This window comes from Cucurbita pepo, chromosome 7 (genome assembly GCF_057944985.1).
Source record: "Cucurbita pepo subsp. pepo isolate OVF chromosome 7, ASM5794498v1, whole genome shotgun sequence".
Taxonomy (NCBI): domain Eukaryota; kingdom Viridiplantae; phylum Streptophyta; class Magnoliopsida; order Cucurbitales; family Cucurbitaceae; genus Cucurbita; species Cucurbita pepo.
This window is the reverse complement of record NC_141804.1, coordinates 8,484,181-8,499,966: the sequence shown is the minus strand read 5'-3', so window position 1 is coordinate 8,499,966 and position 15,786 is coordinate 8,484,181. Positions and strand designations below refer to the sequence as shown.

Sequence of the window (15,786 nt, the reverse complement as noted above, 5' to 3'; positions counted from 1 at the left end):
ATGATCCATCCTAAATTAGCTGAGGTGGGACTTTCATCAACCACATGTATTCTTCAAGAAAAGAAACTCCAATTGGAGAAGTGAAGTGTAATCACTACTCTTCAAGAAGACAACCAAATCAGCGAAGTGAAACACAGATGAGATAGAAGGACGAAGGTGAAAGAGAACAAAGTGATTCACAATGGTAAAAAGAAGAAACACGCTGAAGAACAACAGAAAGATTTGAAGGAAAACAAGCGAAAAGGAGAAATAATCAATCGATGATCAAACAACTAAACGCAAAGAAGAAGAAAAAGAACCAGAATTCCGCATAGGAAAATTCAAAACCAGCCATAATCTAGAGCGAGTCCAGAGAAAACAAGCAATAGGAGCACATGGCTGACATGAATATTAAGAATCAAAATCGAACGGCCTGGAAGAAAAAGAGTTGAATCTTCAGAAGAAATGGAGATACCAGCGGCGGAGGGAGAGAAAGATCCGAGACGCTTCCCCGTGTTTGCAGAAATGGAACCACCATTGCAGTTTGCAGAAGAAGAAGAAGAGCTTCTCGCGCCAAATTTCTCCACTATTAAAAAATGACATCTTAATAAATTTAATAATATTTTTTAAAAAATATATAATATAATATTTAACTTAATTTCTAAATATTTAAAAGATTAATTAATAAAAAAAATTTGTATTTTATAATACCTTTAAATTTTAAAAAAATAAATAAATAAATAATATCTATACATTTAATTTTAGAAAACTATTAAATTTGTTTCAAAATACTCTTTAGTCAAAGAGCTTTAATTTTGTTAAAAAATTAAAAAAAAAAATACTTTTATGCTCAGTTACGGTTCAAAAAATACTCATGAAAATTTAAAAGTTAAAAAAAAAAATTATTATCGTTGATGTCGGTTAAAGAGGAGAACAAAACATCATTTTATAAGAGTGCGAAACCTTCTCTTAGCAGATGACAATATCTACTCGCGGTGGATCTGGGTTGTTATAAATGGTATCAGAGCCAGACACTGGACGATGTGTCAGCCTTCTCGTTGTTCCCTGAAAGGGGGTAGATACGAGGCGGTGTGCTAGTAAGGACGCTGGGCCTCGAAGGGGGTGAATTTGGTGGCGGTCACACATTGATTGGAGGAAGGAAAGAGTGCCGGACGCTGGGCCCGAGTGGGGTGGATTGTGATGTCCCACATTGGTTAGGGATTGTGATATCTCACATTGGTTGGAGAGAAGAACAAAACATCATTTACAAGTGTGTGGAAACATTCCCCTAGCAGACGCGTTTCAAAGCAAGCCTTGAGTGGAAGCCCGAATGAGAAAGTCCAAAGATAACAATATCTGTTAATGGTGGATCGTTACAATTACGGATAGAATTGATATTAACTTCAAAAAAAAAATATTATTGCTACTATTTTCATTAACATATTCGGTTTTCTCAATATTCATACCAATATCTACGAGTTCAAGATATTTTTCTTACTATATCTATAAATGAAACATGAGTATAATTCAACTAGCTAAGATATATATATCTTCGACCAAAATGTCCAACAAAAGTGTGGGTTTTTATGGCAACATCAAGCCAAAAGACAAGAATTTTATTGATTGATATTCTAAATGTTTCCTAGCAATGATAACACGCTAGAATTCGGTTAATTTGCCAACCATTACAACTCAGACGTCGTCGTACAGTCAACGACTCGAGGAACGATGATGGTTATGAAGAAGAAGACAAAGACAACGACGGCGACGACGACATAGAATCCCGAGACGACGTCATGAACTCACAAACAGAGCTAAGAAACGAAAACGTCTCCAACTTATCAGAGTGACCAAAACGATCTTCATTACTATAGTCAATAGTTCTAGCTCGGGCATCTCTCCTACCATTCTTCTTGCTTCTCCTCCAAAACCGAAGCCTTATCAGGGGTCGAGGTCGGGTTTTCGGTTGTTCGATGCACGGTTTCGGTAACCCGAGACTGAGAACCGCCGGGGGAGGGGTGAGGGGCGGAAGCATGTCTTGAGGGGGTGGATGTTTGGGAGTTCCTGGCTGTGTTTCCCATTTGAAAGGGACACCTTCAGGTGTTCCACAATAGTAAATGCTGCGAGATGAACAACCAATTGAAGATGTTCTTGATATCACTTTGTTCGTCACATCCCAATGAAAAGTTGTATCCATTTTCTCTTCTTTTCCCAAGAAAATGAACAGAATTTGATTGAATTTGTGTGGGGATTTGGTTTGTTTTATGGGAATTTGAGTTGTTTTTCAAATTTTTTGTGAGATCAAGGGACTGTTCTTGGTGTTCTTTATATAGAGAAATGTGGATTCAATTGGAAGAGGCTGATTTTAAGGATTTTGGTGAAGTTTCGAGGCACATGATCATGTTCTTATGAGGATTAATTTGTAAGTTATAACATGTGTAAAGTTTAGTTTCTTCCGAATTTTTTCTCTTTTCGGAATTTTAATTTCGACCCTAAAAATAAAATTTGACGTTTGACTTTTGTGATCACGTTTCTCGATAAATCAATCATCTAAGGCTATAATTTTATATCATTTAAAAAAATACTATAATCAATTTTTAGTCTAGAACTTAAGTGTATCAATTTAGACCCTTCATTGAATTTCGTCGAAAAAACGTTAGTTCACACGTGAAAATTTATAACGTTATCAACGGAACCCATAAACTGTCATGAGTCAATAAATTTAGGCTCTCAGTTTGAGAATCGTTCATGCATTAATTATCATGCTCGACCCTGGAGGAGCATAGGGAATGCGTAGAGAATTTTTGGTGGAGCGGTGAAATGCGTAGAGATCGAAAAAAACACCAACGGCGAAAGCACTCTGCTGAGCCGACACTGAGAGACGAAAGCTAAGGGAGTGAATGGAATTAGATACCCCAGTAGTCCTAGTAAACGATAGATACTAGAACCTAAATTTGAAAATCGTCTAAAATACATTAAACTTAAAAAAAAAAAAAAAAAAAAAAAAAAAGTTAAAAAATCTAGAACCTAAATTTGTAAACTTCTTAAAATATCTTTGAACTTAAGTGTTTAAAAAAACACCCTTAGTTTCAAAAATATCTTTAGGGTTGTACCATATTTATAAAATAGATATAAAATTTTAAAAGTAGTATTAACAATTTTACGTTTATAAAAAGTTCAAAAAAATTTTCATTATGGACAAAAACCGTTTAATGACACCTCATATTATATCCAAACTTTTTAATGTTACTTTTGAAAATTAATAAGTATTTTCGAAAGATAGTATTGATAGTAAAAATAGTTATGAATTAAAAAAAAAAATTAAGGGTATTTTAGAAGATTTTAAAGAATATATTTAATGATATTAATGAAACTTTTAAAAACTAAAAAATACGCTCAACTTTTTAACACAAAATGTTAACGGTTTCCCTCCAAAAGTAACGGTAATAATATTTTTGAAATTTTTTTAAGTTTAAGAAAGTTTAAAGATATTTTTATTAATTTAACCTTTAAAACTTGTCCCAAAACAACCCTACATTCCTGAATAATATTAGCTCGCAATTACTCAAATACTTCACACCTAAAATTGGATATTAATTAACTTAGCAATCAAAGGTTGAAAATTTGAACCTCAACTAAGTGTTAGCATTTCCTAAGTATCTTATTAAAACAAAATAACCTTAATTTGTAATATAAAAATCTAGATTTCATAAGCATAAACTTAAGTTATAAACCAAATACTACCTATATATTAACGTCTTTCCTTACGCAAAGGCTCAAAATAAGGTCGAGTCGGTCACCGAAGAGGAAATTTTTAATGGTTGACCTTCATGGGTTTTGACTTTCAAATGTTTGAAAGTTGATTAGGTTAGATGTAAGAGTCAAGAATTTAAAAAGGCCAAAAGGAAAGTGGAAGAAGAAATGACCTAAAACCAAAGCAACCCTTACTTACTTTTTCATATTATATTGGAGACCCTTCTTCTTCTAGTTAAACCATAAAGCTTCAAATGTCTGTCTAAATGCATCCGTTTTCCATTTCCTTCACGAAGGCCTTGAAGAAAATCAATATGCATTAAAATCAAATACATAAAAGTACAAAATTTCACAAAAATAGTGCATTCCAAATCAATATTTATGTTTATTAAAAAAAAAAAAAAAAAAAAAAAATTGTGATGTTTTTTAATTTTTATATTTAGGAAAGGAATAAAAGTATATTAATTACTTGGGTTTAACCTTTTTTTTTTTTCTTTTCTTTTTTATCTAGATTTTTAGGAACTTTATGAAACTCTAAATTTCTGTACCTTAAATATTCTATTTCTAATTTAATGATATTTTGTGATGTCCCGCATTGGTTGGGAAGGAGAACAAACCACCATTTATAAGGGTGTGAAAACTTTTTCCTAGCAGACGTGTTTTAAAGCCTTGAGGGGAAGCTCGAAAGGAAAAGCCCGAAAAGGATAATATCTGCTGGTGGTGGGATCTAGGTCGTTACATATTCAAAACCCAAAATTTTATCCATTTAATACGGATAGGCTGGCATCTACCCATAAGGTAAATGAAAAAAAAAAAGACACCATCATCCAATTATTGCTAAATAATCTATGCAAAATGGGTAACAGAGAAAAAAAAACAAACAAACAAACAAACAAACCCATTTTTTAAAATTAAGCTTATAAGCGAATTTCTTTGTTTTATTATTTATTTTCAAGTGTTTTAAAATTCAAACAAAGTTTCGAAAGTTTAAAAAATAGTTTAGAATTTGAAATTCAAATATTTTTTTTCATAAAGATAAAAACCAATTTAAAGAGATAGGTGAAAAAAAAAAAGCGCATAAAAATAAAAAATCAAATGATCATCGAACCGAACTTAAACAATAGAACAAAATGAACTCAAATCAGAGAACGGGACTATAAACCGAGAAACCGAGCCACCGATGGTTATGTTAGTTGTTCATCCCCATTTCTAAGCATCCTATACAAGTAACAAGGCTCTTCTAAAAGGCTTACTTTCATGGTTTGTCCTATAAAATTTAGGAAATGGATCAAACAAAAACGAAAAAAATAATTTAGATGAAAATCGTGAGGAAGTCGGGAGCATTAATAATTTAAAAGGGGGAAGCCACATACTAATTACACTAGTAATTAAGGTTAGAGCTATATATGACTTTACTGTGTGTATCAATCAAACAAGTAGAACAGGTTAAGAATTGTTATTCAGTAAGATAGCTCTTACTCGTTTGCTTGTCCCTGCGGCCACTCAACTCTACAAATACTCTATAGCCGCTGAGCTTGTTTGTTTCCTACTCCCTGCACGTGTGACCACAAAGAAAGAGACCAGTTATGCAAGCAAAAACCAAAGCTAAAGAATGTGAGAGGTTTAAAGGGCCAACAGAAATACAAACGAGCGCTAATTACAAATCAGTGATTTCGATTCTCTATAAAGGACCAGAAATGCCTTGCTTACGTATAAGATACACTAGAAATACTAGAAATACAAATGAGTGGGGAGAAGACATCGTCTATAAGATATACTAGAAATACAAACGAGTGCGGAGAAGATATCGTCTATAAGATATACTAGAAATACAAACGTGTGGAGAAGATATCGTCTATAAGATTATACTAGAAATACAAATGAGTGAGAAGAAGACATCGTCTATAAGATATACTAGAAATACAAACGAGTGCAGAAAAGACATCATCTATAAGATGTACTAGTAAACGGTTGGGTTGCAACGATGAGAACTATGGCATCAACTATGTTCCGGGAATTTGAATCTCATCAGGTAACAAACATTCCCACATCTTGTAATAACTATAACTATACGACGTTATTGATATCGAAATAATTTCAGTTCATTCACAAAGCACATTTGCTAACTATGCATAGACACGTAACTTGTCGCTGTAGCTAAATCATCTATCATCTAAATTAATCTCATGGGACAACAGTATGATACCACGTTTGGTTGCCAAAAAACTGGCAAGATATTAAAATCTAGGTAGATATCTACCATGGACTGAATTCGTTCTCGATCTCGTGGCTCTTATTGACAAGTCAAAGTTTGGTTTCTTCAAAAAAGAAAAAAAAAAAAACCTATACTTGAAATTTACTCCATCTTGAGCCCCAAAATCAATTCTTGTCCACTTGATTCCTCCTACCCACAGAAATCAAGCCCACAACTTAATATTTATACATCCTCTCTTAGAAATGAAGTAGGCTAAGTTGCCACCTCTATCCCTCACTTCTATCACTGAATAAGTCGAGAAACGGTATGAATAAAGCCATTGAAAAAGAATCTTGCAACTAGGAGAAGGGATTAGTGCTGCCACGTGAACCGAACTTAGGCTTACCAAACTACGTGCTTGTTTGGAATGACTTTCTAACTGCACTGATCTTTTTTGTTTCACTTAAAATACCTTTTTAAGCACTTAAACAGTTCTTCCAAACAGACTCTCTATCTCAAATATCACTAAAAACTGAAGATGGCGCCAATGCACATATAGTCATGGAATTCAATGCAAATCTGGAAGATGAGGGGTCAAGAGGTTTTCATTCCAGGGTAACACATTCCCTTAAATACTGACTGCTGAGGCTATCAATGCCGTGTATGGGTTCGAAGATTATGTGGATAAATGCTCTCACTTTGTGAAAGTTGTGATTTAGGATTGGGAAGAAGTTCTAGGTTGTAGAGCTGTAGAAGTGGAAAAATAAAAGCCCCAAGGTGGGGTTCATTTTACACCTTTTTCTATCATGCAGCTTTGCCACAAGACTTCCGAAAACTTGTTTTCCATTTTTGTATGGGAAATGGCAAAGGCGAAACAGATGGTAGATTTATTGATGTTTGTAACTGATAAACATACTTTTAGAAATAAGGCAATGGTAAAGTATTACCATAAAATATATGTTAAGAAAGAAATAATAGAATTATCAAATGGGATGATAGATGGTTTAAGATTTTGTGGGAGATCAGTTTTCTTTCCTTCTTGGAACCCCATACAAGTGTTGTTTTATAACTATAATCTCTTATCTATTAGTACCAAATGAAGGCATCTATTGAAACTCTTTTGATCTTTTGCATGAACAGCTCATTTGATAAATGAAATGGTACCCTTTTTTCTTAAAATATATGTGCACACAATGAAATCAAATACTAGTTGGGTTTTAAATTTGAAGAAAGAACCACGAAAAATTTGTCTGGTTGAAAAGAATCTGAGTGATACCTCATTGGGGGATGAAATGATGGATTCTCTGCCAGAATCAAAAGGGCCATTGAGACTCCTGCAAAAGTGTTGGTGGTACATCAATTTAAGCCCAAACTACATTAAGAAGAAGTATGAGGAAATGTATGAATACCTTGGCCTCTCAGACTTGGCAAGATGTTTAGACATAATTGATGCCTGAAATAAAAGCCAATTTGTACAGCTAGTGAGTACTAAAACTTTAGCTTCTCCAAAAAGGATATGAATATTTTGGTTTGATAAGATGGATAAAGGAAAAGTATATGGCATAGCACAAATTAGGCAGAAGAAAGAAAGTCCAAACATTATCTTTATGACCTAAATATTCAGAGAAAATTGCAGTCTAAATGCTAGTGTAAAAGAATCTCTTCTATTTCCAGACGAGCAGCAGCTTTACCAGCACACCAAATGCAGAGAAACATAAATTGCACTGATTTGGGTAATGTAAATAGCTTTTCACGCTACACGAACAGTAAAAAATGAAGAGGCAAGGCCTCAAAATATTCAAATCGCAAATCTTATAATTTACGATCAAGTCATTCAATATTTTCTTTTTTAGAGGATAAATTACCACATTTAAATTATGTGTCAGATGTATTAATCCCCTATCCCCTTCATCTGGAAATTTTAGTTCAAATCCTTCGTTCCGGGGTGAAAGATGCCTCTTCTTTTCATTTATTACGGTTCTTTTTTCACGAGTATTGTAATTGGAATGGTCTTGGTACTTCGAGAAAATTGATTTCTTTTTTTTTTTTTTCAAAAAGAAATCAAAGATTAGTCCGGTTCCTATATAATTATTATGTATGAGAATATGAATCCATTTTCCTTTTTCTACGTAACCAATCTTCTCATATACGATTAACTTCTTATAGGGCCCTTTTGAATGAATATATTTCTATAGTGTCATAAAAACATTAACAGATATACAAAGTCTAAAAATCTTCACTTTTTTTTTTTTTTTTTTTTCTCTCTTGAGAAACATACAAGTTAGGCGCATACAAATTCTAATTTGCTGAGAAATAAAAATAGAGTACCTGCTCCTGGATTATGCTCCTTGCCTCTACAAGTTGTGCTTCTAACTCAAGTTCCCTCTCGGTAGCTTCAGAAGTAACTTCAGATTCTTTCTGAGCATCATGCAGCTGACCCATCCGCTCCTTCAAATTTCAAAATACTATTACTAACAAGCACTCGCCTGTCTAGAAGATAGTGATGTAGAAGGAAAAACAAATCACCTTTATAGAAGCCATCTTATTTCGAAGGTTCTCTTCAATTTTATCTCTTGCCATATGAAAGGGAAGGTCAAATACATCCTGCAATAAAACAATACAAGTGTTATTACCAATGCACCAATCAAGTGAGCACATAAGCATAGTTCAGCCCATACCGTCCTCCCACCAAATGGAGACTGTGCACCTTCACTTTCAACTCTTTCATTAACTGTAAGGGGCTGCTTCGGTAGTCCATTTGGAGCATTTAGGAAATCCCGCATATCGACCTGCAAATCAATGCACAAGATAAACTGAACTCCCATTGGCTTATACGTCAAAAATACATATGGAAGACACAAAAGCATAACTCAAAAAACATACCAAAAAAGAAAAGAAAAAAACAGAATATATGAGTGTAACCAACTAAAAAGATGTATGTTACGAATTCAGAAAATAAGGAACATGGAATTATCAATAGAAGGGAGAAATAAAACGAACTAGCAGAAGTATTTTAGAAATCAACTAAAATAAGTGGTGTACACACACAAACTACCATCATTTATAATTTTTCTTCTTTCTATTTTGAAGAGATGCCAAGTTTTCATTTTAAATGAAAGAATACAAAAAACAGAAGATTCATGAGCATACAAAATACAGACTACACCAAAGGAGCCAAGAAACTAGCCATACAAAAAAGGAATCCAATCCCAAATAATAAGACCAAACAAGTAATTACAAAAATCCTCGGAGACTTGCACCCAAACAGAAGGGTTAAGCCTCACTAGCGACACCTCCAAAGCCAAAGACCCCAAAGGGTAGCAAAGAAACCAATCTGCCACAAACCCAACCTATAGCATGAAATGGTGATGTAAGAGAGGGACTCCATCATAAAACTGCACTCCCTGCTTCTGACAATGCTAACATCAAAAAGCTGGAAAAGACTATCCTAGCACCACTCTCGGTCCACCACTGCAGATCCAAAAAGGTCCACCACTCTTCTTGTCTCACACAAACTACTATCATAGTGATCCAAAAAGGTCAGATGTCCTGTATATACCAATGAGGTTCAAAAGTACTAGACCAGCCATACACTTATATAAAAGATCAAAAGAATGACTGACAACCTCAGTATTATAAAAACCAGCATAACAAATTGTAGACGTATTTTGTGCCCTTATCTTATTGCATGCGCACCATTTCAAAATTTATCGGATAAGAAGTTCAGTAAACTAATAGTACAAATAGTTATGAAATGGCTGCAAACCTGCATTGAACGCAACAATGCCTTTAAATCAGCATTCTCTGACATCAGTTCTTGATTTTTTACTTCATAAGCATCCACCTGAAGGAGAAATATTTGTAAGAATATTAAATCACTAAAATTCAAATCAAGCTCTTGTCCAAATCTTTTAAAAAGAAGAAGTTCACATACTATCTTTTTATAGAAATCATTATCAGTCTTCTTTCCATTCCATGTTCCTCGTTGTCGTCCTTCTTTCTGCTCATATCATAAAAGCCATTGAGTGACTGAAATGATCCATTATCTCTACATCATTAATAAATAATTAAAATATACCTGTAGCAAATTCATTATCTCCATTCCTGATCTAGATTCTTTCTTTTTCTCCATTAAAACTTGGTTTAGCCTTTCCTGCAGACATACAACAGCTTCTCTTTGTAAATATTAATCTTCTCCAAAAAATCAAGGACTGAAAAACACCATAGAGCCTATCCCACCTGCAATTTGATATACTCTTTTTCTTTCTTCTTCATCTCATGTACTTGTTGAGTCCTTACTTGCTTTGGCCATATAAACAGAAAGTATATTTCCTCATCAATACTTACATTATCACATAAAAACCAGTATCTATCTCACAGTATCCAACTACCCTAACCTGATTGCCAATAACCATTCTTTGAAACTCATCCTTTTCCTGCTGTAGCTTTTCGATTTGGGCTTTAAAAGCAGCCTTCGCTTTGGCTTCCTAATGAGAAAGAATTTCCTTGTAAAATAAGAATAAGAAAGAGAAATGATATAATTCAAAGAAGTTCTGAGATTGTACTGTTCGCGTGATTGTGGCAATCTCCCTATCTTTAGCTTGTATTACTGAATCCAGCCTCTCAACTTTAGTCTCCAATCTTGATATGTCTGAAAGTAGTCTGTCACAAGAGATATAAACAAATAGAAAGATAAGCTGATAACAGTATTTCAAGGGGTCATGAAGTGAATTAGAATAAGATATTCCATTTCATATAATGGACATAAAAAGTCGTCAAAATTTAGAATGAAGACAAGATAAAGATTAGATGCAAAGATGTGGATATCCTCTGGGTGAAAATATTGAATAATAAGGAGCTAACCACTTCAAATGATTTATAACTACATAAACAGAAAGCTTTCTAGACCATTTCAAATGACTTGATAAAGTAAGGAATGTGTTGACTATATGAGATTATTGTCTTTTTATTTTCTCTTCTAGGGTTTTGGTATGTAAATCTTTCAGTAATTGTGAGCTATCTCTGAAATGTACCAATTGGAGGAATCTTTTGTTAACTCTTTTGGTTTCGTAAGTTGATACTAGTTCCATTTCATTTATCAATTAAAATGTTTCCTATTAAAGCAAAAGTACTACCAAACAGAGCATCTTTTGATAAATTTCACAGAGACATATCAATATATTCATTAATTGAAGCGCTTGGCGATGTCAGACGCTATACCGACTCCACAAAATGCCATTACCTTTGTCTCTGTTCATTAGCAGATTCCCTAAACTCAATGTCACGCTGCCTCTGCTGAAGCAAGAAATATATACAATTGCACGTCCTCGCAATCGACACCTACAGATTTCAGTACGCATATTAACCGCAAGACAATAGCGCTAAACAAGCCAAAAAAAACTGGAAAAACAACGAAACCAGCTTATTGACTAAAAGGTCCAAAACAAACCGGATCATTCGAGAACAGATCGAGTGAAGCCGGAAATCCAAATGTGATAAGCGTCTGGTTCAAATACTTTGAACAATGGTCCAAGTTAGTGACATCCGCAAACGTATGGTCACTAAAGCACACACAAAACCAAACATCAACAAATTCCGCCAAAACACTAGTCACATCAGCAAAAATCGTGAATTAGACAAAAAATAAACAACACAGAGAACAATATGCACGTATAAACAAGTTCCGCAACAAAAACGAAGTAAAAGCCCTAAAATGCAGAGGAAACTCACCCGACCGAGTAGATAGACTGCGGAGATTGCTGTAAAAGAAGAAGAAAAACACATAAAAAGCCAGAAACAGAGTTACAAAAAACAAAGAAAAAAAAGAAAGGAAAATACAACTGGTGTATCGCAATGTGAGAGTTTGCGGAGGATCTTACTCTGAGATCGAAGTCTGTTTCGGTCGCTGCCATTGTTGAGAGCTTCTAGAGAGAGAGAGAGAGAGAGAATTATTGGACTCGTCGGAACATGGAAGGAGGAGGAGGAGGAAGATGGGATCAGGTGGATAGATCCATGGCGGGGCAGTGGAGGAATTTTAAAGAGAGAAACATGAATTATGGAGTTTGAAATGAAATGAGGGGCTGGTAAAATTTTCCGTTAACGGACATCGTTTCCTTTTCTAGTTGTACTACACCGTGGGTATGGGGTTTCAAATTATCATGTGCGGTCACATTCACTGTCTTATCCTACACCTCATTGCTTCATCTTCATTTCGCAAGTTGGGGCTAAAAATAACAGTTAGTTGAAGATAGAAACCAAATATTTTTTTATAAGGGTACGGTAACATCTTCCTAACATACCTATTTTTAAGACGTCATATTAACAGCGATATGTAATGGGTCCGAACGGATAATATCTGCTAGCGGTGAGCTTGGATTATTACAAATGGTATCAGAGCTAGCCCCCGAATGGTGTGTTAGCGAGGACGTTGAGATCCAAAGAGGGTGGATTGTGAGATCCCACATCGGTACAAGGGTGTGGAAACCTCTCCGTAGCAAACGCATTTTAAAATTGTCAGATTGACGGCGATATGTAACCGGGTCAAAGCGGACAATATCTGCTAGCGGTAGGCTTTGGTTATTACAAATGGTATTAGAGCTAGCCCCTGAGAGGTGTGTCAGAGAGGACATTGAGCTCCGAAGAGGGTGGATTGTGAGATCTCAAATTGATTGGAGAGAGAAACGAGTCATAGTGAGGGCGATGGGCCTCGAAAGGGAGAGTGGATTGTGAGATCCCACATCGGTACAAGGGTGTGGGAACCTCTCCGTAGCAGACGCGTTTTAAAATTGTGGGGTTGACGACGATATGTAACAAGCCGAAGTGGACAATATTTACTAGCGATGGGCTTGAGTTATTACAAATGGTATCAGAGTTAGCCCTCGAGCGGTGTGCCAACGAGGACATTGAGCTCCGAAGAGGATGGATTGTAAGATCTAACGAGTCATAGTGAAGGCGATGGGCCCCGAAGGGGAGAGTGGATTGTGAGATCCCACATCGGTACAAGGGTGTAGAAACCTCTCCGTAACAACGCGTTTTAAAATTGTGGGGTTGACGACGATATGGCGAGTCAAAGCTGACAATATTTGCTAGCGGTGAACTTGGGTTGTTACATCTTGTGAGATTTTTTTTTAAAAAAAACATGTGAGTGAGAACAAAGTATTAAGAATTCACATCTATTTGTGAGGATAGTTTTCAGAAATAATTATTATAATAATTTTGTTTAATTAAAGAATAATTTTAATAATGTTCGTTATTATTAATTTAACTATACCATTTCTTTAATGAGATTAAACCATATTAAAATTAATTAAAATCATGTTCATTTAATATGAAGAAATTTATTGGAGGATGAAAGTGAAATCAATATTAAATATTAAACTTTGTGCGGGAATTAAATTATAAAAATTATTACAAATTTGACACTTGATGACCCTGACATCCTCCTATGACATGATTAAAAATTTCAAGAGATCACCCAATATAAAATTACTTCAATTAAAACACGTTTAACTATGAAGTTTTTATGATTGAACGGTCGAAAAAGGAAGGTAATTTTGTTGATATTGATATTAACTTTTCGTTCTTCTAAGCTTTTTTTTAGTCATCTTATCCTCAAGATCACTCTCGTTTAGATGTGATGTTCATTTAATCGTGTATCCCTCATTTACTCAGTATCACAATAAAATTTTTATTTTTAAAATATAGAAACTAAATTCTTTTTTTTATATTAAATTTATAATTTAACATTAAAAAAATGTTTATAATATGGATTAGAGTTAATTAGCCATATATATTTTAAAAATGATTGGTAGATGGAGAGGCAACAATGAATGCAGCCCACGTGGAAGAATAAGTTTATATATATATATATATATATAGATATAGATATATATTTGGGAAAAAAAACAATTTTGTACATCGACCTTTTTTTATTAGTTTAATTAATTTAGATCGAACAAATTTTTGTCTTCAAATTAAATTTGGGATGCACGTAAATACATTTGAATAAATGAGAGATATGTAATGAATTGAAATCACATGTGAATAATAAGAGGATAGAATAATTAAAAAATACTAAAAATAATTGAAAGTCACTATCTATATCAATAAAGAGCACGTTATTTTTCGATAACTCAACCATAGGAACTACATGGTTAAACGTTTTTTACTTTGAGCAATTTTACGTCGAATGACCTCCTAAATGACTCGTGTTGTTATGTTGGGATAATCTTCACTCTCAATAAGTGAAGAGTAGGTAACGTAATTTATCGTAAAAGATACAAGAGAATGCTAGGCCATCAAGTGGAATCTCGGGACATCAGGTGACAACTTTAATCCCAAATGTCGAGGTCATCAAATAGAATGTCAGGACCATCAAGTGACAACTTCAAATCTCAAATACTGATCTAAATATCTAAATACTCGTCTGGTTAGTTACAAAAAAATAAATAAATAATAATAATAATAATAAAAGCACCTATCCACCACGTGTTGTTACAATTAATAATAATAATAATAATAATAATTAAAGATTAATTATTAAAGCAGCCATAATACGGTGGAGGGAATTTCAACGGGGTAGTAGTGCGTTATAAACCATAATTCAACCCTTCCTTCAAAGTAATGTTCCGCATATCTCATTATTAAATTTAAAATATTTTCAAACTATAAATTAAAACAAAAGCAATCACAAAAAAATAATAATAATAATAATACAAAAGGTTACGTTTTATTAATTACAATGTTACAAATTAAATAAAATTATATATTAAAGTTAAATACTCACTCCAAACTAACACAGATCTTTCCAACATGTTTTGTCTTAACTCACGGTCTTTTTTATGAAATTTTTTCACAGGTCGTATAACATAAGATTATTGCAAATGTAACAGTTCAAGTTCACTATTAGCAGACATTGTCCGCTTTTACCCGTTACGTATTGCCATCAGCCTCACGGTTTTAAAACGTGTCTACTCATGAGAGATTTCCACAATCTTATAAGGAATGTTCTGCTCTACTCTCAAATTGATGTGGGATCTCACACTTCACAATCCACCTCTCTTGAGGGTCTAACATCCTCACTGACACACCGCTCGGTGTTTGACTTTGATATCTTTTGTAATAATTCAAGTCCACTGCTAATAAATATTGTCTGTTTTGGCCCGTTACGTATTGCCGTCAGCCTCAAAGTTTTAAAATGTGTGTACTATGAAGCGATTTTTACACTTTTATAAGAAATATTTCACCGAACATAGATTAATTTACTCTATTTTAGAAATATCATAAGAAATGAGAGGAGAATATTAAAAAAAATGATATTTGATAGGATTGGTAAATGGCGCCAAAAAAAACACGTAAAAAGAAGCGAAGAATAGGGTTAATTTTTTTTAAAAGGAGTTACCAGACCCGCTTTTCCGGTAAACGAGGCACCAAAAAAGCCCAAATTTCTTTTTTAAAAGTCATCTCCACGTCTTTTTCTCCTTTCTTCTTTTCCACTCGTTTACCGGCTACCGGTTATTTATCCTGTTTTGTTTTCACTCCTGGTCCAATTTCTGCCCATCCATATGGTTAAATTATGGTCTCCTTTCGGTAAATATCTTTTTTAACGTAAGGTTAAAAAAAATATATTTTTAGGGTTAAATTTTGAATGAAAAACTTTGATTAATATTGTAACAATAATTTTAAAAAATATTAGAAAAATATTTTGAACCAACCTTTTATTTTTAGGTTGAGTTGGGTGGTCGGGTTGTTTTTTTAATTATTTAAAATTTGTTAATTATCTACCGTGCATATTACATCAATAACTAAAATCTCATAAAATCTAAATATCACACAATACTATCATTAACATTAATTACAAA

At 33.8% G+C, this 15,786-nt stretch overlaps 2 protein-coding genes across 3 annotated transcripts; both read right to left on the bottom strand.

Annotated features, from left to right (window-relative positions):
• Window positions 1–1,621: 1,621 nt before the first annotated feature.
• Window positions 1,622–2,378, bottom strand: LOC147792007 (uncharacterized). The gene is given in 1 exon segment (XM_087125589.1): window positions 1,622–2,378. A coding segment is annotated over 1 exon segment (555 nt). The 5' UTR covers window positions 2,177–2,378.
• A 1,327-nt stretch (window positions 2,379–3,705) lies between these two features.
• On the bottom strand, window positions 3,706–12,023 carry LOC111799132 (Afadin/alpha-actinin-binding protein). Of its 2 annotated transcripts, XM_023682543.2 has the most exons (17): window positions 11,806–12,023; window positions 11,657–11,685; window positions 11,376–11,487; window positions 11,169–11,266; window positions 10,492–10,588; window positions 10,324–10,413; window positions 10,166–10,228; window positions 10,005–10,079; window positions 9,861–9,926; window positions 9,693–9,770; window positions 8,605–8,715; window positions 8,453–8,530; window positions 8,255–8,374; window positions 7,336–7,379; window positions 7,203–7,260; window positions 5,212–5,285; window positions 3,706–4,030 (listed from the first exon to the last, which is right to left on the bottom strand). In XM_023682543.2, the coding sequence occupies exons 1-16, from the start codon at window positions 11,836–11,838 to the stop codon at window positions 5,253–5,255; spliced, it is 1,185 nt and encodes a 394-aa protein (XP_023538311.2). In that variant the 5' UTR covers window positions 11,839–12,023; the 3' UTR covers window positions 3,706–4,030; window positions 5,212–5,252. The 2 variants fall into 2 exon arrangements, with proteins under 2 accessions (XP_023538311.2, XP_023538310.2); XM_023682542.2 differs by lacking the exon at window positions 3,706–4,030 and having other exon boundaries at window positions 5,017–5,285.
• Window positions 12,024–15,786: the final 3,763 nt, after the last annotated feature.